The sequence below is a fragment of the Chinchilla lanigera genome, unplaced genomic scaffold, assembly GCF_000276665.1.
Source record: "Chinchilla lanigera isolate Chin_1 unplaced genomic scaffold, ChiLan1.0 scaffold00039, whole genome shotgun sequence".
In the NCBI taxonomy this organism is placed as follows: domain Eukaryota; kingdom Metazoa; phylum Chordata; class Mammalia; order Rodentia; family Chinchillidae; genus Chinchilla; species Chinchilla lanigera.
Genome location: NW_004955440.1, coordinates 19,262,833 through 19,285,199, shown reverse-complemented (window position 1 = coordinate 19,285,199; position 22,367 = coordinate 19,262,833). Strand labels below are relative to the sequence as shown.

The following is a 22,367-nucleotide window of genomic DNA, read 5'->3' as shown; positions in this document are numbered from 1 at the left end:
GATATGTTATACTGATCAGTTTTAGGTTCATATATTTCATATATTTAGATGGATATAAAACCCTTCCAGATTTGAAACAACATTTTGCTCTCTAGATACCCTTAATTTACATTAGCTGTAGTAGAAGAACACAAAGAACACAGCATTCTCTGACAAAAGCAGCGTGAGATTCTGAAGCACTATGCAACTCACTCAGGCTACAGCCTCCCCCTCCGGCATGGGACTTTCTCTACTTTGAAAGGTCACAGATGTGACAAAGAACAGGAACATCAGAAAAACTTTCATTTTTCAAGGTAATTTTTAAGATATGTTTATATATTAGGATAGTTTTCCATTTTTCATGAAATTTAGACAATGGTGAATTGATTCCAGATGATGTCACATTATTCCATCCAATTATCAAATATTTTCCCTTATCAAGTACTTTCCATCTTAACATTGAAATGAACTCCTGAAGAACCCCCAAACTCAAAATGATGCTTTTTATACGCATATATACAGAACTTCCTACAATGATCTTAAATTGTTTCTTCAAAAGAAGCCTCTCAACCAGTGTTCAACTTTTTGCTTTGTTATAGGCCTGACTTTGGGCTGTAGGTAGAAAAAAAAAGTGGGGAAAAAGAAAGACAAAGAAGAAATAGAACAAAATAATACAAAAGTACAAAATAATACAAAGGTACAGTTTTATTAAGTGTAGAATTAAGGCAAGGAACTGAACTGAAATGAAATTGAGGCAGCATGTGAACCAGCACACAGCAGAGACATGACGGAGTAGTGGTGATCACATAGGGAAACTTCAATTTCATCTCCAGCTCCTCTTAAACACAAATAAGTACTCCCAGTAGTTAAAGTACACAGTGAAGATACCCTAATATATACATCTTACAATACGTATTGTACTATCTTTCCTTGAACTTGCTGACCTTTAGAATTAGCACATCTTAAGGCCATTGTGTTTTCCATGTCAAGAGAATTATTATGTTTTTATTATATCTCTTTCAAGTGATATTTATATTTTGGAAAATTCCAGTTCTCGTTTAGACCAACAGGGAAATATATCGTCCCTATTGTGTTAGGGAAAATCGCCCATATTCTGCTTCAATGGAGCATATGAAAATAGAAGAAATTAAGAATATATGAGTCTCTGGATATTGAAACCCTTACGTAATATAAGGTAGTTCTGCTTAAAAACAGCATCTACCTTTTTATATTTATATAAAGCATTGCTTTTTTATGAACAAATTGTTCTAAGCAGATAATTCAACAACAAGAAATATGTAATAAAGATACACATTTTCATTTTTCAATAATCAATAATCTTAAAACATATCTGGAGGTTTTGGAAGTCTTTTCAGTACATTTATTATTAATATTAAGACAAAACCAAATTATCGAATCGGTACTTCCCTTGTTATGCAATTAACCCAGTGAATAAATGCCACCTGTGAATAAAGTATACGTAGCTGCAGCTGGAAACGGACAGAATGTGCCTGTGATTTCCTAACGGAGACTTGAGTCGATGTTTTACGTTTCTGCTGGCGCGCTACTGTGTCGAATGATGTGAACGCCTGCCTGATATTCGCGGCATCTGCTTCTCCCAGCTGCAGTGCAGCTCCTGACAGCTGCATGAGGATTCAGGCCAGAACAGCCCCCTCTGAATGTCAGTGGACCACCTGGGTACCCGGTGCAGAGCGCGGCATCGCCTGCTCTTTCAGATGCCGGAAACACACACCAAGAACTTGGGTGGGAAAGAAAATCTGGTACATCACAGAGTCACCCTTCGGCTTCCCAGTCTCTCCACTTGTAAACAAACACCCACCTTTCCAGACTGTGGTCGCCTCGTTTCAGTTGAAATGGCATTTTCTGTGTAAAGTGTAAGTGGTCAAGTACTTCCCAAACATAAAACGTCGTGATGTATTTGAGAACAGGGAGTGACCTCGCTCCTCTTAAGATTTCCTCTCGGGCTTGGCTGGCATCTCTTCTGCAAACTTACACTGGCCATTGACTCTGTGTCAAGCACCCTGCTGGGCTCTAGGCAGAGAAAGAATACCAGCCCACAGCTCTCTGTCTTCCAGCAGCTCACAGGCTAGCTGAGCTGTGGACGGGAGGCTGGGCTGACCAGCGTCTGGTCATCAGTGTGCACTGCCCGTGGAAGAGCCGCTTCCCAGGGCGCACGGAAGTGACCGCGGTGACCGGCTGTTTTAAGAAGTAGCCACTCCAAGCCCAGCCCCTTCATAGACGGTATCTTTGCTCTTAGTTTTTAATCAGCTAGAGCCATTCCGTTTCTGGGCAAGAACAGAAGACTGTTTAATAGGAAGCTGTAAATTTTGCTTCCGATAACTGCTTTCCTAAAGGGCATATATAAAATTCTAATGCCACCAATAGAAAACTAAGATTCCCTTGCAGAAATCACCCTACAAGCACTTCTTTTTGATGGAAAGTATATAGCCCAACAAATACGAAACACATAAAAATACCCATATTGATGTCACCTCAAGCACCCATCAGAAATACCATCAAAAACTACTAGGAAGGGAAGGAATACTCTAATTTTCACTTTCCAATTTTTCTTTTTTTAAATTGTAATATTTTGGTCCTGGGGATTGAAACTAGGGCTTTCACAATGAGCTAAATTCCAACCCTTTTAAGCTTGTTTTTTGGAAGTAGTCTCATTAAGTTGGTAAGTTGTCCAAACGGGTAGAACTTGAAATCCTCCTGCCCCTGCCTTCCAAAATGGTGGGATTAGAGGGGCGCAGCACTACTCCTGGCTCAGATTTTTATTGGTACAAAACCCAGCAGTGGTCATTGTAGGCTGCATTTCACAATTTAGAAGAAGACAAGAAATAACCAGGGAGATTGGGGACATAGCTCACTAGTAGAGTGCACACTTAGTATGTGTGAGGATCTTGGTACAATCTATAACACCATGATGGAAGGCAGGCAGGCAGGCAGGCAGGAAGGAAGGAAGAAAAGAAGGAAGGAAGAAGGGAAGGAGGAAGGGAAGGAGGAAGGCAGGAAAGGAGGGAGGGAGGGAGACAGGGAGGGAGGGAGGAGGGAGAGAAGAAAGCCAGAAGAATAAACTATGAAATAGCAAGGTATAGCATACTAACTTGCTCACTTCCTCACAAAAAGGAGGATTGATTCCAAAGTGTATTTCTCCAAATTTAGGGCCTAAAGCACAGTAAGGGTATTTTCTTCTTCTCTGTTTCATTAGAAATGCAAGATGAGATTCCCCTGACATTTAAAATCTCTTCCACAGAGCACCTCGGTGCTAGTTTAAGTGCTTGCTGAAGAAGCCATGATTAGTCTAATACTTTCTCTTTCAAGAGGCCCCGGTATCAATGCCATCTATCTCTGTAATATTTTCCTTTCCACTTACCTGGAGCTTAGAAAAACTGACCTGACTTTATTTTCATTGCCACCTCAAAATGTCTCAAATGGCCTTACTTTCCTGTCTGCATTTTAGGAAACAGAAGGAATCATCACCCCCAAAGTTAGAATCTGCCCTTCGCTACCTGAACTCTGAACAGAGGACCACAGACTTGGAGCCTAGGGAAGTATGTTCGGTTTTTAGCACTGCTGATTGCTAAGCACACGCCAATTTCTTTGAGAATCAAAACATTTAACTATTGGAAAAAATGATCACGACTCACAATATTATGGTAGAGGCAGAGCGAAATAATGAAGGCGAAACAGCACTGTGAGCTAAAAGCGAGACACTGGTGTACTTTACTGTCGCTACAGTACTCTTCCAGGACCTGAAGGTATTTACCAAATGAGCTGTGCCCGCCTATTTCCTTTTCAGTATCAGCTTATATTTTTAACACTTTCTATCAGCTTCCAGTTTATCACCTGTGATAAAATAAAAGGATATCAGATACAAAATGATTACTTTGATAATATTTATCCTTTAGGTTACTATGCATTTTCCTTCTTACTCCGGTAAAGTCTTTTTGTTTAAGTTTTCTTGCTCTGCATATCTTCAAAATCCAATTATCTTACCATCTTACATTCTAGTCCCTTGAATCCATCATCTGAAACTGCTTATGGAGTTTTTTTTATGAGCTTTCATTATTCTTACTTTCTCGCTTCTCTGCAGCTTTTGACACTGTTGACAATCACCATAACTTTCCGAGTTTGGGGGATGTTATATTTGTTCCTCTCTGACAGCTTTGACTTAATGTTCACTCTCTCTCTTTCCTCCCACCTCTACGTGCAAGTGCTGGGTAAGGACACGCCACGCTCTCCTGCTCCCCTTGTTCTCCTGCCTGGCACACTCATCCACGCTCATCCTCAGTTAATTATAAGTTCTGTAAAGCTAACTCTCAAATCTGTCACCTTCTTTATACTTTGCTGCTACTCTGCAACGTGAGTTCCAACTTCCTCAGGTATATCTTTAACTTCCCATGACCTTCACGAAGCAAGAGTTCCCGTTCTGTTCCCTAAATGTGAAAAAGAGTTTGCAGTTCCTGGGTCTTCTCTTGCAGGGCCGGAGAAACAACCAAGGAACACCGTCAACTGCTACTCGGACAGCTCAGGACAGCATTGGTGTGAGCACTGCCCCTCAGCAATTTATTACAGCTTCATAGCTTCCTTTAAAAATTCCAGAACATATGCTGACTTCTCAAGCCCAAGTAACTTTGGTTGACCAATTAAAATATAGGACATAAAATTGGCTTGATGAGTTAAAATATAAAATTTAAAAATATACAATTTGTTGACCAATTAAAATAGTCAAAAATGTATGACTGGGATTGCATACTGCTGGACTATCAAGTACCTGAAGACCTGGGGAAATACCATCAAAAGCTGACAAGGGAGTAGGGCGTGCATAAATATGTTTATCCTACAAGCATCTGGTAGTAACAGAGAAGGGCTAATATTCTGCACCCAAGATTTTATCTCAACTATGAGATGATAATTAATACAACATGTTTAGAAATCTTAATTCACCAAGTTTGGTGTTTTTTAGAGATACTGAAAGCTGGTCTTAAAAGTGATTAAAAGTCTATGATACCTTTGCCATGGTAACTACTCAGTGACCTCTCTACTGAACACCAGTGTTAGAACATTTGGATCCAAGCCTCCTCTCCAGAGCATCTCACACGCTCGGTGAGTCTTAGTAGCTTGAATCCGCAGTGCTAACATCTTTCAGACTTATTTAAATACATTTCATAATTCATTTCCCTTTTTAACTACCTTTCTGGTTGACTAGAACAACAGTGAAGCGATTGGTAGTCATGTACTTAAGACAGACATCACCAAGTGTGACAGTATAATCATAGATTAAGATGTTGCACATTTGTTGCAGTAGTTGCCATGGAGACTTAAATTTGGCTCTTTAATAAAAAGCACATAGATTCAATTTTGAATGCATTAATTTTGGTACCAAGGTGCAATAGGTTTCCTAATTGAATGTACATATACATAAGTAAGAAGTTTGGAATTTTGATCCAGAAATCTTTAAGGGATCACATATAGGTATAAAAATAATAAGTTCAATTTCTTGAGCATTTAACAGATATTTTATTAATTCGGTCATCTAAAAGCTAGTTCTACAAATTTCACATGTAATGATTTAGTGAGTGATTTCAATCTTGTATTTCCAAGAGGGAAAAGAAAAGGTGGAGAATCAAACATTCTAATACAAACCTAGGTACGGAGAAGAACCGAACCCAGGTAAGGAGCACAGAAGCACAAAACTTAAGCTGAGAGTGCGGACTTTCAGTCTTTGTTTTTCTGTTGCTGTCTACAAACTAGACCGTTGAAATTTTGCCTTATGAATTCCTTCAGTATCCTAGACCATAGCGGTATTCCCTTTCATTTAACTTAATGTACGACATAACTGCACCTTTAGACATCACCTAGAACATACTATATCGTCATGTGCAATTTATCTTACAAATGCCCACAATGAAATCAAGCTCCACATCTGCACACATCTGCAGAATCGAGTGCAGGTCTGCATTTAGCTCAAGAGAGATGTTTTACATGGACTGATAGATAAAAATGAGGGCAAACAGAGGTGATCTGAAGTATCACGCATACATTAGAAAATGCATTAAAGAGAAAAGTTAAATAATGTAGACAAAACTTCCTATGTGTAGCAGATGGTGGAATCTGTTATGACAATAGTATAAAAGCATCTGTAAAGGATTATGCAAATGTAAAGTATCACCAACGCATAAACATTACAGAACACGGCCTGGTCTTTTCGGTTGATTTCTACGTCCCTGATATCTAGCACAGAGCTGGGTAAACGGTAGGTACACATTAATTGCTGAGTAAATAAATCAGCAATACTATTCTTAGAGAGTGAATTGTTTCCCAACGTCCCCCATACCTCCAGTATTTACCACATTTGTGACCCTGGGCACTTGCAGTGGGCGTAATCAGTACATTTCACTGCTGCCCAAGACCTTCCGCAATTACTGCCGCTGTACGCTGAAAGTCGGCCGTGCATCTTGCACAGCTGGATTCCTCCTGTCACTGCTGTCAGCACACACGCCCCACAGAGGTCTCCTCTGACCATCTCAGGTAATGCAGCTTTCTGTCCTGCACCCTGCAACTCCGGTCCTCGCACACTTTGCCTACTTTCATTTCTTCTAGGCACTGGTGTCCGTTAAATACTAACAAGCTAATTTCCTGCTTTGCCTGTCACCACCGAGCCTCTTCCTCTAGCATACACTCAGGGAAACCAGGTACTGACTCTCTTGTCTACACTTCCATCTGCATTCCTAGACAGTCACAAATTATTTTTGAACTAATGAATTTTCGAAATTCAAAACATTTGCAAATTTCACTTGAAGTTAATGATATGTTATTCTCATTAACCAAATATATCTATATATATATGAGATTCTTAAAATCTCAAAGCTAGAATATTTTTAAAAGATGCTTATGTGAAATTTCCCTTCTCATATAAGAAAAATGGAATCTTAATTGTAAAATGAATAGTTCAAAGTTTATTAATGGCAGCACATAATAAGATACAAAAAGAAACATCCATTTGATTATCAGAATATTTCAGGGACACATCAAATGTAAACCACCAAGAAAATTGCCTTAATTGTCAGTTTTATGTTGTTTGATTATACATACTTAATGGAAGACTCTGGTAAAATTTGGGCAAAAGAGAATGTGTCAAACATCTGTGCTGTGTACAATACTTTTGTGCTTTTTAACATTCCTCAAAAGCTCTTGTATCACCATAAATTCACACAGCTAAATGGAGGTCCATGGGTCTGGAAGCCAGAAAGTTGGAATGTGCTTTCTGAAGATATCATTTTAGATACCGTGTCTGATGAGATGATTGACTTTTCTTTTTCTCCCAGTGTTTATGTTTTATCGGTACATGTCTGCACTACAAAGAGCTTGCGCTGCCTGGGGAAGTGGCACGGGCACACACACCTCCTGATGCTGCTTCCAGTCTGCGCTCCCTCCGCTCCCACCCTCTCCTTCCATCTCTTGATCCTTAGTGTACTGAGACACTGCAAAGCCAGTTACTCCTGCCTGACGCTGGAACATTACCCTCAGTACGTCTGAAATATTCCTGTCTTGTTAAAGCACAGTGTTTTCTTCCTTTATCATAGTTTATAGTTATGTTTATTCTTCTTTCATGCACACTTATTACCATTCAACAGTATAATCCAAGAACACAGAACAAAAATTTCCTTAATTAGACTGACTTTCCAAAAATCATTTATCCTGTGTATTTCTGATTAAATCTTTTAAAATATCACTCACTTCCTCTTTATATATTAAGGAAAAAGAATATATGTATATGACTATAATTTCATAATTCCATAATTCTCTCGATTACCCTGCTTCCAATTCCTTCAGGATGCCTGGTGAGCACTGCTCAGCACTCACTGCAGAAGACGCATCTAATGACGTCGTATTTGTCCACACATTACCGTCTGCTTCATCCTCTACAATAACCACTGCTAAAGAGCAACACTGTTAATGAATATTTGATTTTCACACATGTTCTCTTACACACATAAATTTGGATAGGTGTACACAGAAGGGTAAAGAACAGGTACTGCACAGAACTAGACACTGGATGATTGTTTCTGCAGGCTGATAAGTGCACTTTGTGCACACACTTCTCCAGAGAAACACAACATGGTAAGATTTTGCGGGTTATGAAGAAATAAAGCACTGAGTGTTATTACTCTAAGAGAATTGTTATACTTACTTCAGTCCTTACTACGTGGCATTGTGTGACTAACATGCCTTTCTTTCTATTCTGAAATAGCTAACTTTGTTCAATTTTTTTACATTTAGTTTCAACATTACCAGCTCTTCCCACGCCATCACAGTCATTAGGATTTGTCTCACCCTCTCTTTGTATTCGCACACCATTACCCAACAAAGGTTGCATTTTATTTTTGTAGAATTTTTAGATTTTTACTTCCAAGACAGCGATGGTACTGTACACGGTAGTCGTCACATTTATGGAATGAACAGATAACAAATAACATAACCAAAAGAGCTGGACAATTTATATCTACATTACATTTTAATCTTTTTACAACATCGTATCCAATAATCTCCTCTTACGACATTTGCCATAAGCAATTCTGAGAGGCAAATTTGAGAGGAAATGCAGAGTCCTGAGTTTTCATGCCCGACCCCTAATGTAATTTTTATGTCCACATCGTTTGCATGTGAGATTTACTTTTAATAGGAGAAGAATACTAAGATACTTTAAATATGTCTTGGCTCACAGTTTAATTGTACTGCAAGGAGACCACTTATATCTAAGAGAAGGCTAAGTCATAGTCTGTGTTCCTTAAGATATAAATTCTTAGAGATCAAATCACTAGAAAGGAATTAATCTGGGTCCTCTCGTAACACCTCAGATAACTGCCACGCATTTAAGAGAATTACTGGATGTTTGACAACCAGAGTGTCATACACTCAGTGCCTTTTACCTCGTAGGTAATGTCTCTCAGAGTCTAGTTCCCTTCATCTGAAAAAACCCCCACATTATTATTATGATTATTATCTGCTTTAGCTTTCAGGAGTCACTGAAGTTAGTGTTTCCTCAGTGTTACTATTGCACGTGCTCTTCCTCATGCTCTAGTTTGCTCCCCTTGTAACTGGTTTTTCCTTGACTCACAATTGTTTTACTTTTATGAGTTTCACAGACTTAATCTCCTAGAAATATTTTAACAGTAGAAAATAAAGATATAAATGACAGGTTGTGGTCTAAAGATAAATCTTAGAGGGTAAGTACAACCTGAAAAACTATTGTTGAGACAATTATTTTAAGAAACAATTAGATGAAAATGGAAGAAAATCCAAGATTAACAAAGTTTTAGTGACTGAAAATTTTTTGTATTTGTAAATATATAAACATGTCTCTACATGGCGTACGCACAAGATGAAACATGCACTAGAGGTAATCTGATCGAAGCCTCTTCTCAGGTAAAATAAAGATATTTAAAGAAGAGATAGTTGTCAAAATTATCAAAGATTTATGGTATTATAATTTTAAGATCAAAACAGGTTTTGATGTTTGTTAGTGTTCTTCTAAAGTTTGATTAATATCTAATATATCTGCTATTTATATTGAAATTATCTTGCTTTCTAACGTGTATTCAGTTGTTATGGCATTATTTAAAAATAGTATCTTTTTTACTCTTAAACAGCTTTATAATGTCTGTTGAAAATTAGCTGCCCAAATATGGATGGGGTAATTTCTAGAATTTTTTCCATTGTCTGGTTTATGCCAGTATCATATGGTTTTGACTGATAAAACTTTATAATAAATTTTGAAATTTTAGTGTATTCGTTGTCTGGTTTTTTTTTTTTTCTCAAAGCTTTTCTGGTGATTTTATATCCCTTGTATTTCTATATGAAATTTAGACTTAACTTGTCCTTTTCTATGAAGAAAATGCCTTTGAGGTTTGGTGCAATACTGCATAGAACCCATATGAGAGAAAATTGACATATTAATATCATATTGTCTTTACCAAGTAATAAATGTGATATATACTTGCATTTATTCATGTCTTCTTTAATTCTTTTCAGTAGCACATACTAATTTTTAGCACAAAGGTAATATGCATCTGTTATCAGATTCATCTCTATTTCACATTTTTGATGCTATTTTAAATAATTTTCTATGCCAGTTTGATGTTTGATGCTAGTGGTAGCAATAAAATTAATTCCTGAACTTTTTTCTTGTATCCTGAAACCTTGACAAGATGACACACTTGTTTTCACAGTGTATGTGCAGAGTTTGTGGGATTCTCCAGGAGAAATTTTGTCATCAGGAATGAGTACTTCCATGTGAGTGACATTACTTTATGCTCCTGCCTTACTGTAGTACCAAAACCCTTCGCGATAATGTACAGGGGAAGGCACAAGGGCCACAGTCTTTTCCTGATCTTCGGGAGAAAAGAGGCCATCCCACAACAGTAAACATCTGTATGGTTTTTCATGCAAGCCCTCTATCAGGTTGAGTAATTTCTCATTTATAATTAGTTTGTTCCAGGATTTTTTTCTTTGTTATTTTTTAAACAAGGCTACAATCTGAGTTTTGTCAAATACTCTCCTTGAAGGATCCATTGGATTTTCTCTTCTACTTTGTTAATACAGTGAATTACATTGCTTGATTTTTGAATGTGAAATCAACCTTACATTCCTATGGTGAACTCCACTTCTTCAGATGTGTTGTATATTTTGCTTATTGAAAAACTTGAGTTAAATTTTCAGTTGGTAGTTTTGTATCTGTGTTCAAAGAGATGTTATTTTGTAGTTTTGATTTCTTGCAATGTCTTGATCAAATTTTCATTTCTGAGAAATGCTGACTTCATAGGGCAAGTCTCCTTTTCAATTATCTGGAAGATCTTGCGAAGAACTGAACTTACTTCAATCTGAAATGTTTGATGGAGTTCATCAGTGCAGTCATCTGCCTGTGGAATTTCTTCTATGGAAAGATACTTTTTAAACTATAAATTTCATTTCATTATTAGATATAGGGCTATCTGTTTGATTTATTTCTTCCTATGAGGTTTGATGGTTCATGTCTTTTAAGGAAGTGCTGCACTTTATCCGGATGAAAAGTTTCTGGACATAATGCTGTCCAAAACATTCTTTTACAATCCTATAAATATCTGTAGAGGTTATCATGATGTCATCTTTTTCATTCCCAGAACTGCTAATTTTTGTCATCTCTCTATTGCTTAAATTTGGTTAGAAACATTTTTATTTATCTCAAGGAAACCAGTTTTAGTTTTACTGCTTTTATCTAATATTTTCCTCTTTTATATTTCATTTATTTTGGCTTTAATCTTTATTAATTCATTTTTCTTAGAAAGAATTACTTTATCTTTTACAGTCTCCCAAGGTGGAAGACAACATTAACTTCAGATCTTATTGTTTATTTTTAATATAGTATTTACTGCTATAACCGTGCTATTTTAGAGAAGGCTTTAAATTTTTACATTATGTTCTCCTTTTCATTTAAAATATTAGTACTGCCACTATGACTCTTTCTCTGACATGTTTACTTACAAGTGCTTTTGCAATTTTGCAATATTTACACTGTCAATCTGTATTAAACATACAGGTACTGTTGGTTACCTAGAGCGACTACTGGACAGTGTGACTGCTAATCCTTCTGATGATTCTTTTCTAGAGTTGTGTCCTTCTCTTACAGTACATGCTGGTCAGCACACAGCTGCACACTCAGACAGACCTCTCTCGTGTCTCCTGAGTCTCTGTCCGCGTACTTCCTTCCTGTAACGCACAGGCCACTGAATTCCGGCTGCTTAGTCTCTCCAGACACTCCACCTCCCCTCATCGACTCACAGCCTCCACCAGGCTGTGGGTTCGCCTGTCTCACACCGCAGCCTAGGAACTCTGTCAGCCAGGAAACGAAAGCCACTGTGGGTTTCTTGCGTGCTTCCCTCCCCCGGTGACCGCTGGCTTTCACGATCTGCTATCCGATGCTTGCACTTGTTACTCACATAGCTTTGTCTATTTTTTAAATTTTTGTTTTAAAGAAAATAGTACAGATAAAAGAAAAACAGCAAACTACAAACAGAACAGTGCAAGGAAATTAAAAATGATACAGAGTTTCAAACCAAATGATAGGGATTAACAGTGCTTGTTATATTACATATTGTTATCTTCAACAAAGTTGCTCAAATTACAAGATGTAAGAATATCGATCAAATCGTTAAAGGGAATAAGAAAATAATAATTTAAAAGAACATTAGAGACAATACATAATGTACAATAGATAATAAGAAAGGGAAAGAAATTGCTCAAAGGAAGGAACAACTGGGATGAGTGAAAGAAGAAAAAGAAAGTACTAAAGCTTTGTCTATTTTTAAAAACATTCAGATGGGTGTGAGGGATGGAGGAAAATCTACTATTTGCTACCTCAAGTTTAAGTAATATTGTTTTCACTGAACGGTTGTTTTATTTAAACTTACTCATAAATACAGGTAAAGCTTTTCCACTCTAGGGTACTACCTGTTACAAACTGTCAGAAAAGATGAAGCAATGTAAACGTAGTTCTCATGTAAAATAATTTGTTTTATGCAGAGGGGAAGTTTAGATTGACAGAGCAGTGGCAATATACATGTGTGCATGTACATGTGTGTGCTTTGATTACCCATGTTCACGGCCAGAGTATTAAAGACACAGATACTGATGCTCAGGAAGGTCTTGATGCATCGAGTTGCCCAATCATCGCTGTAAGAGATACCATTTATGACACACGTTGCAGGTTTCCAGCAGGGCGCTCAGCACTGCATTTCTCATCTCAGTTAATGTTTCCCAAAGACACAGAATGAAACGCTCTCCCTTCTGTCTCCCATTCTGGTAGTGAGCGCATTAAAGCGTTAGAGACACCATCTTACCAGACTTCCTCGGACAGGAGGTGCCAGGCCTGGGACGAGAGCCCAGCCTGCCTGGCTCCCAGTCCGTATTGTAACCACTGCTCTACCCGGCATTGCCTGAGGTGGGCTTCCGAGTCCCCAGCTTCCTGAGAACTCCTTTTCTGTAAACGACCTCAGTCGATTCAAAGTGGAAGCTTGTCTTCAGGTAAACACAGAAGGTACGTTTAAAGCTGCTCCATGTATTATTAGTTATGAGACACAAAGGCTTTCGGCCACAATGTACGAGTGACGCATTGAGTGATGCTTGGGTTGACAACACATTGTTACTATGGCAACTCATAATTTACTTAGTTTATTTTATCAACAATTATTTTACGTGAGTATTGATTTCTCAGCCATTGCCGCATCGTTTCCTCCCCTACCCATCTTCCCACATATACCGCTTCATAGCCCTTGTCCCTTTATTTTTCTCTTAGCACATCACTAATATATTAATATATTTTAATACTCGTATATTATCTTGCTCCTTTGTTAAAATATGTTCCAAAAAACATAAAGTTTTGCCCTTACGTTCATTAGCATGTCTGCAACATTTATTGAGCTCAAGAATCTTCACAAATACAGTAACATTTATGCTTAGACAGTGTTCTTAGGGTCTATGCTATTTAGAAACTGTTGTGGAGTAGCAGGGATATCTGAAACTAAGTTTTCAAAAGCATTGGGTTCTGCCAAAAGATATTTTTATTGTTGTGTGACATATATTATCTACCATGACAAGCCACAGCCACCTCAGAATTGTGGCGGAAGACTGCGCGTTCAGGTCAGCTCCTCCCTCTCTCCAGACGATACTGGTGACTCTTAGACCAGTTAGCTCGTGGAGAGGTGAACCTGGCGGAGGCTCTAGCATGAAGGTGTGTAAGAGCAGTGTCTCTGGGTGTAGAAGACTGGGCTCGATGCGCAGCCATTCCTCTCACTGGTTATTATAAATATTAGAACTCACTGTAATAATATGCCAAGGATTTCCATTCTGATATTTCAAGGCATTCAACCCTTTGTCACAAAATTAAATTTATTGTGTTTAAGATTGATAGAAGTATCTATTTTGGAAAAATCTATAGCTTTGTCTTCCAATTTTCTAATGTCTTTAAGTACCTACACTTCTCTGAATATCAAAGATAAAGTGATACTGTTATAAGTAAGTCTTTACAAAGTGTTCATTTGATTTGGCTTGAATTTCCTTAAGGCCAGCCAGAGTTCCAGTGCTTGGCAAGTTTCACATAGTTCCATCCTTTTCAGTTACACCTTTGTTTACAAAGACCAGGGCAACAAAACCACAATAGTTTCACTGTCATCATAAAGACATTTTCTCAGTGGAGGTTAGCTCATTTGCCTATACTCACATGACAGTCTATTCCTCAGCTGATGGACATTTGGGTTGTTTCCAAGATTTAGCTACGACAAACTGTGCTGCTAGAAACACAGGTGCACATATATCGCTGTGGTATAATGTTTTCAATTCTTCTGGAAAAATACCCAGAAGGATCAAATGGGACCTCTAATCCTAGTTTTTTGAGGACTCTCCACACTGATTTCCATAGTAGTTATGCCAGTTTACACTCCCATCAGTAGTGGAGAAGGGTTCCTTTCTCGCCACAGCCTCACCAGCATTTGTTATTTGTTGATTTCTGGATGGTAGCCACTCTTTTGGGGTGAGATGAAATCTCAGTGTTTAATTTGCATTTCTTGTAATAGAGATTCAATGCAATCCCGATCAAAAGACCATTAGTATACCTCTCAGTTTTAGAGAAAACATTCCTAAAATTCATCTGGAAGCAGAAGAGACCTAGAATAGTAAAAGCAATCCTGGGCAACAAAGGAAAGGCAGGAGGCATCACAATCTCTGACTTGAAATTATTCTACAAAGTTACTGTGATAAAATTAGCATGGTACTGGCAAAAAAATATAAAACAGACCTGAGGATCAATGCAACAGATTAGAAGATGCAGACACAACTACAAATACACTCAGTCATCTTATCTTTGACAAAGGGGCCAAATATATTCACTTGAAGATAGATAGCCTCTTTAATAAATGGTGCTAGAAAAACTGGCATTTTCTCATGCTAAAGACTAAAACTAGACCCATGTCTATCACCATACACTGAACTAAAGTCAAAATGGATCAAAGCTTTAAATATTAAAACAGATACACTAAATCTACTGGAAGAGAAAGTAGGTAGAAATCTTGAAGACATACAGGTAGCAGACAGTTTATGAACAAAAACTAAACTGCACAGGAAATATTTCAAAAAATCAGCAACTGGGATCTCATCGTACTGAAAAGTTTTTGCACATCAAAAGAAATCACCAACAGAGTAAAGAACACCCATGAATCAGGAAAAAAGTTTAGCCAACTGTTCCTCAGACAAAGGACTTCTATCTAGGATGTATGAAGAGTTTTAAAAAGGCAGGGCCCTAAGATTCACAGACCCAATCCAAAAATATGCATCTGAGATGAACACACACATCTCAGATGAAGAAATACAAATGGCAAATAAATACATGAAAAAATGTTCAACACCATTGGTGTGTGTATGTTTTAAGGCTACATCAGACTATAAGCATCTAAGCAAATAAGGAAATAATAAAGTTCTATTAAAATTGCACTAATGGTTTTTCTTAAACATCTGACTAAAAGAAAGCCTTATCATGTTTGTAAAATGCTGCATATTACACAAGATCCACTGAATTCTACATTCAAAAAATTGATATGTCTTCAAATTTCAACATTTTTATACATCACATATTTACATTACATTAACAAACTCTGTTATAAATGAAGAACTGAATGACATAATTCTTCAACTTCATAAATAAATACATCTAAAGCCTATTAATATCATTACACAAATGATTTGAGTAAAACAATGGGGTGTTTCAAGTATTTCACATTTAAACTTTAGGAAGCTACCAATAATATTTACCTATTTCATTTAAAATATAATAATATATCTGGTTTGAGGTAAAAACAGTACACAAGTTATTATCTATTTCATAGCATGAAAGCAAATTTGTTTGCCTATATTTTCAATTTTTGAATATAATAAATATTAAAACTATTTACAAAATTTCTAATATCATAGTTAAATCCTCTGTTTTCATTTATTTGGAATGTCATTTACTAAGGAATTTATATTACCCAAACTCATTCATCAAACAATGATATCTATGGTTGTGAAAAGTCATGCTGCTTGCAGAATTATGTTTGACCATAGGTTATTCTTAAAATTATTTGAAAATAAATTCAAGTAGCACTTCTAAATTCAGATCATGTAAGCAAGTCTAAGCTTCAGTTTAGAAATTTTAGCTTCAGTTTAAAAATATTAAGTTATTCTATAGAAAAATACTTCATTTATAAGTAAAATAATTATTTCAGCAATTGAAAACTCTAGTGTCTTTTTACTATGAATAAAAAATTTTGAAAACTTACAAATGTATAATTTTACATGCTATTAAGAGTAAATTACAATTTACTATTTAGCAGCAAATATTGCATGCAGTAAGACTCTCACAAAGCTTTTAAATAAGCATTAAAATGACCAAACTGGTCAGTAAATGGCATCACTTAGCAAAAAAATTTCGACAGTAAATCACTGGGTCTGGTCTGTGCATGCTACAGCATACTATGTTCAGAATTAAAAATGAATAAAATTCAGTTACCCTAAAAGACATTTCAAGATTCTCTCCACCCCAGATATCCATTCCTGCATCGTAAGTTCCTATCTCTTCAAAGTAGTTTCTGTCAATAGAAAATAGGCCACCAGCCATAGTAGGGGTCCTAGTTGAAAAACAAAAGCAAAAAGAAAAACAAAAACGAATATCTTTTGAAACCAATGTGGAGTTTAATGAAACTGTATCAATATTTTTGACATTTTAAATATAAAAAATAATACTCAAAAAGTTCTAATTAGAAACACAAAGCCAAGGTGTAAGAGGTTTTAAAATGCAAGTTTCACTTTCATATTTTCTTTAAAACTCACTTTAGATTAGTCTATGTTTTGCTTACAGGAGAGCAACAGATACAACGGCCATTTAAAACGGGGAATTCTACCTGCCTTCTGAAAGCTTAGTGAGAAGAGGTTACTGCCTTTTGCACTGTCTTTAAACAGAGTAACTGGTTATAGAACTAGCACTTGTGGTCACATAATTACAAATCATTCTAATGTGAAGTCTAGGAACCTCATTAATTGCCTTCTCGGTGAGAAGATCCACAGACTATTTAAATACTAAAAGTATTAAATGGCATAAAGGTTTTACAGAAATATGATACTTATAAAGGTAAATTTAAACAGAAAAGCTTTATACCTCATTGCTTGTTTTTCTCTTAATGTAATGAAAAGAACGGGACTCATCATCTGACCCTATGGATAAACACAATTCCTATTCGATACTGAGAAGCTTAGAGCTATCAGTGTGGCTTCTAAAACTCTCTCCTAGGAATAAAAGCCTTTTTGGTTCTTATGTCTGAGATTTCCTCATGGGAACCAAGAACTAAGATGGTTTTACAATGATTGATTCGTATAAAAATGTCAACTAAAGGCAATTGTTAATATGGGAGCTGCACGTCTTTATAAGCAGTGTGAAATAAAGATAAAAAAGAACGTTCTAGTTGTTCACAAATAGAATCATACTGGCAACAATGTGTTTTTTGCACGTTAATTGTAATACAGTGAATTCCAGCATTTATAACATATTACCATTTGGGGGAGCAAAAAAGAAGCAGATTCATACTTGGTCCCCGCCCCCCACAGATCCGGACTTAATGTCTTTGGTGGACAATGAGTGGAACTGCACAGTCCCCGGGTGACTGTCATGCTTCACCAAGGACGAGACACACTGACCTGGTAGCCTCGCTTTGGAATGCTCACTTGAGTAGTCTGCGAGATTATTAAAGCACCAAATATTTGTTTTCTAGAAATTATATCCTCCTTTACCAATGGTTATTTTCATGCTTTCTAATTAAACAGTACAGCTTATTGAAAAAAGGACCAAACAGTGTTGTACTTGGACATCAAACATATCACAGAATTCTCTATTTCTCCCAGTGCTCTCACTGCTTTGTACTCAGGTAATTAACCGTCCATCAGTTGGAGCCCCAGAGCCTTGCTAAGTCTCAGAGCTGTGTTATTACTTCTAGTCTTGCTGGGTTTCTATCATGAACAATATCATTGACCTTCTGAGGTACAATGAGAAGCACTAACAAAGCTAAACAGATGGTAATCATGGGGTAGGCATGACCTCACCTGATTGGGGTTTTAGAACTCTATGACAATAACTATATAAGGTATTACAGGGCTGGAGAGTCTATTTAATAAAATTATGAACAAAAATTGCTGCAATTATCCTATCATAATGCAACCAAATGCCTAGTAGTGTTAAGTGATGCATTTTAATGATCAGTTCAGAGAGCATATCTATATATATGCTTACTGATGAAGTGCTAACACATTTTAATTTAAATACATGCAATATATTTCACATTATGGTTGGTAATTCTTCTAAATACTCTATGTGAGAAATAAAGACAAAATGGTGAAAAAAACCCTATATTTAACCATATGAATGACTAAAATAACTTTTATTTATTTGAAAAGTAACAAGAAACCTAAAGAAAATTTCCTCAGAAAATGCTGTATTTTCTGAAGACAGGTGCCTTTAAAAAGGAGTTTTGCTTCTGATTTCAGCTAGCTCTCTCCAATAGCTGAAGGACCATGTTTTACAACATTTAATACCTACACACCCAATGTTATGGAACATAGTCTGTCGTAAACTCATTATTCTACCGTATCTCTAGTGGACTATTTACACATCTCTGCGCACCTTAAGCACTCAGAGTATCTAGAAAATACGAAACTTTGATTAACGTTGAATTAGCTGAGAGTATTTGCTTTTTAGGGTTGTGTCTACATGGTATCAGAGCCATCGATCAAGTCAGTTTTGAAAAATAGAGTATAATCATAGCAGTGACTATTAACACTTCCTACAACGTAGGAAGTAGGTGAAGATAAATGGAATTAATGAAGTAAAGCATTGAGCTCCGTGTCCAGCACATAATAAGCCACTAATGAAGTTGGGCAATCTATGTTTGTTGTTGTTTTGACACTAATCATTCAAACCAATGCCTTGAGGCCCTTAATTTTGGATCCCAATATACATATCCTCATTTTGACTTCAAAATGGTTCAGAGCTACTTCATATCATACTCAACTGTGCTTCTCTGAATAAAACTCCCCACGCTTTAATCCCTCCCCTGCTATCAGGACTCATTTATCACCCTGCATTGCTGGTTACGGTTCCTTAGCTGATTCATATTCTCATGTTAACAACTTTTCAGGAATTTTTTTCTTCCTTCCTCCTGTCTCCTCTCCAAGGACCTGCTATGTTTATGTTTGTGGTACTGTCTTTGCTTTGTCTAGTCCAGTTCCCTTTCTGTAATTGCATGTGCCTGGGCTAACTGACCCTTTACTTCATCAACTGCCGCTGCTAAGACCCAGATAATCTCTGGCAAAGTAATAAGGTGAAGTCAGCTAGATATACTATGCCGTGCTACTACTTCCTTGCTTAATTCATAAACTTCTAACCACACTTGTAGCTGTGTTTATTGTTAAGTTGTCCTATTTTTCAAAGCATCTTTTCCAGAAGTTTTGATTCTTCTAAAAGAAAAACAAACCCTGTGGACTCCGGCCATGTGTCAATTCTAAACTCTCTTCAGCTCCAGAGCAACACACTGTGTGTGTTCTCAGTCTCCCCTTTCCTCCGGTCTCAGGAAGAGCGGAGGTCTCCCCACTTTGGGGCTCGCGCTCATCCTCGCAGCTGTGCCCTCGGCCAGTTCTCGCCTGCCGACTCTTCAGCCACCGGCTCACTGACTGCATCTACGCTCCATGCCTTTGACTTCTAGATTGCTGCCTTGAGCTTGCAAACCTGTTCAGTTCAGTTCTACTCTAAACCGAGGCGCATCTCCACTGCATCTTACTGCTCACTGAAACGAGGGCGCACGTCCCGGTGCCTGTCGCTGCTGACTGCACTGAAAGGACACCTTCTGCGCTCCCTCAACTCCTCGGACCTGCTAACCAGAGCTGGGTCCTGCTCCGACCTCCGCAATAACTTTTCCCTGAAAGGCCCTCATTGCTCCCGGACTTCAGCGGCCTTTCCTTAACTTCTCCTCTCAAAGCATGTAACACAACTCCTCAGGCACCCGCTTGAAATTCTCTTCACCGCAATACATTTTGATTCTTACCACTGCCATTTCCCGTGCTTTTCCTTGCAGGCTGTTAGGAAATGATCGAGCTTATTTTTACATCCTCGGTGTGAGTTCATTGTGCCACACTAAAATTTTTTGTGGATACATTCACCCAAGAATTCTCTATTCCTGTGGTCTTTCTTTTGTGAGATAACTAGTCCTGTGCCACTAGCTGCTACCTCTGTGAGCTGGCCCTCGGCTGGTGTTTTCTCACTCACCTCCATTATTTGGGCTTTGCTAGTAACTCTCTCTGTTTCCTTCGGCACGCACCACCCCGCTAGTGCGTTATTTATAATGCCCGGTAACACGATTTCTAGACTGTTAGTGTTTAGGTCTTTTTTAATTATACATCTCAAATATTATAAATTATAATGAATAAATCATAAGAATGAATATTTAATTATTTACACAAATATGAGGTAAGAGGAGTTAAAATATCCATATACTTGTGCTATTTTTAAAATAACAAAATACAATTTCTTCATTTGGTTGAGCATTTAACAAATTTAGAAACCAAAGAGAAACTAAATGTGTGAATTTATTTTCTATTTTCTTTAACCTTCTACTGTACCCAGCATAGAAAGCAGAGAAGAGAGAAGGAAGCAGACACAAACTTTTTTTATGAGTAATGAATGTCTAACCTTGAGCACAATTAATGATTTTCTTAGTTAAAAATGGAAAGTATGATGGAGTTTTGCCCACTAGGACAGTCATTTAAACATATGTTTGGGTACGAAAATGCAGTTTTCTGTACAGAAGAGATTGTTATTTTTAAGTGTTCATGCTTTACACTTTGAGTAAGGAAATTTACTCAGATCCTTAGAGTTTATGAATGTGAACAATTTCAGTGCGGTTTTTAAAGGATAAAATAATATATAAATCTCTCCTTAACACAGGAAAGAGAACTGTTTTGCTTCCTCAGAACCCATTTATCATAAATTTGGAAATAAAATGTACCTTCACTTGTGCTTAAAGACCTTTTTCCTAATCAAGGAAATCAACTTCCTGTCTGAGTTGTTTTTATAACCCTCACAACCTGATAAAACCGTAAGCTCTCGCCGTGACCCTCTGTAGTTGATGCAAATTTCAAGCTTCCCTCATGTCTTCATCTCACACTTGTAACAGGTCAAGAAACAAGCAGGGCTAGCGGAAATCAGGTGCATTGAAATGATTCGGTCAACATGGCAACATACAGTGAAACTAAATGTGATACCAAAATAATCATGTAAATGTGACACTGAATTCACCACCCTGGAAACTTTTTATAAGTTTGGTACACGGTTTAAGGTTTTAAAATGGATTTTGTATAGGATAAGTTAAATTTCATTCTTTTAACCAATATGAATGTATTTCTGTAAGCATGGTTCTGTTGAAATGAAGTTGTAAAAAGCAAAAAAATTTTCTATCCGATCCCTGTTTTATTCTCACCTCAACAGACAGCAAAGAAAGTCTTGTAAAATGCTCTCCAGAAGATTGGAAACAATGTACTATTAAAGTGCTGTTCTAAATATCAAATCAAAGATTGATGAAATACTTTTCATCTCGTAAAATTAATATATGTTAGATTTTAACATGAAGATGCAAAAATGTTGAAAAGTTGAACATTCAAAGTCAACTCTTTCAGAGCACTTCTCATAATGTGGACATTTCACTGAACTGTTGTTTTAATATATCTTATTGTATACAAGCGTGTCAACACTTTGCTAGCATCTATGTCTGCTTCTTTTTTGAAATCTAAAAGGATATTTGAGTCATATCATGAAAAGTCCAATGGAAAAAAATAACATAAAGTAAGAAATAATTGGTTGCTAGTAAATATAAGAAATTGTCATTATATAAGCTTTTTGCAGAAAAAATATGTGTTTTTTCATTTATTATACTTAGTAGAGAAATTATACATTGGAGTCAGCACTGATTTTTTAGAGAAAGCAGCATTCCAGCCTTCATAGGAGATAAGAATGCCAAAATAAATGTCATATGCTTCAAATACATAATTCTCAGAGATATTGATAAGTGTAGGTAAAGAATGAATAATTTATAAAAATAGATTATAAATTAAGCTTAACTAACATGGACTACAAAAAACAGGAGAAGAGTTTCACAAGTAGGAGAGACATTAATAACCATAGAAAAATTCTAATGATATATCAAAATGCAAGCTATGGAAAATACATCTGGAGAGAAATACTCTGGAAAAAAAATAAC

General features: G+C 36.8%; 1 protein-coding gene across 3 annotated transcripts in view; it reads right to left on the bottom strand.

The window, feature by feature from the left end:
• The window catches only part of Galnt13 (polypeptide N-acetylgalactosaminyltransferase 13), a 434,761-nt gene that overhangs the window by 143,284 nt on the left and 269,110 nt on the right, over positions 1 to 22,367 (bottom strand). For all 3 annotated transcript variants that reach the window (XM_013517499.1, XM_013517497.1, XM_005390819.2), the window contains exon 8: positions 16,583 to 16,700. In XM_013517499.1, the coding sequence (XP_013372953.1) occupies positions 16,583 to 16,700 (118 nt within the window). The remainder of the gene's footprint in view (positions 1 to 16,582; positions 16,701 to 22,367) is intronic.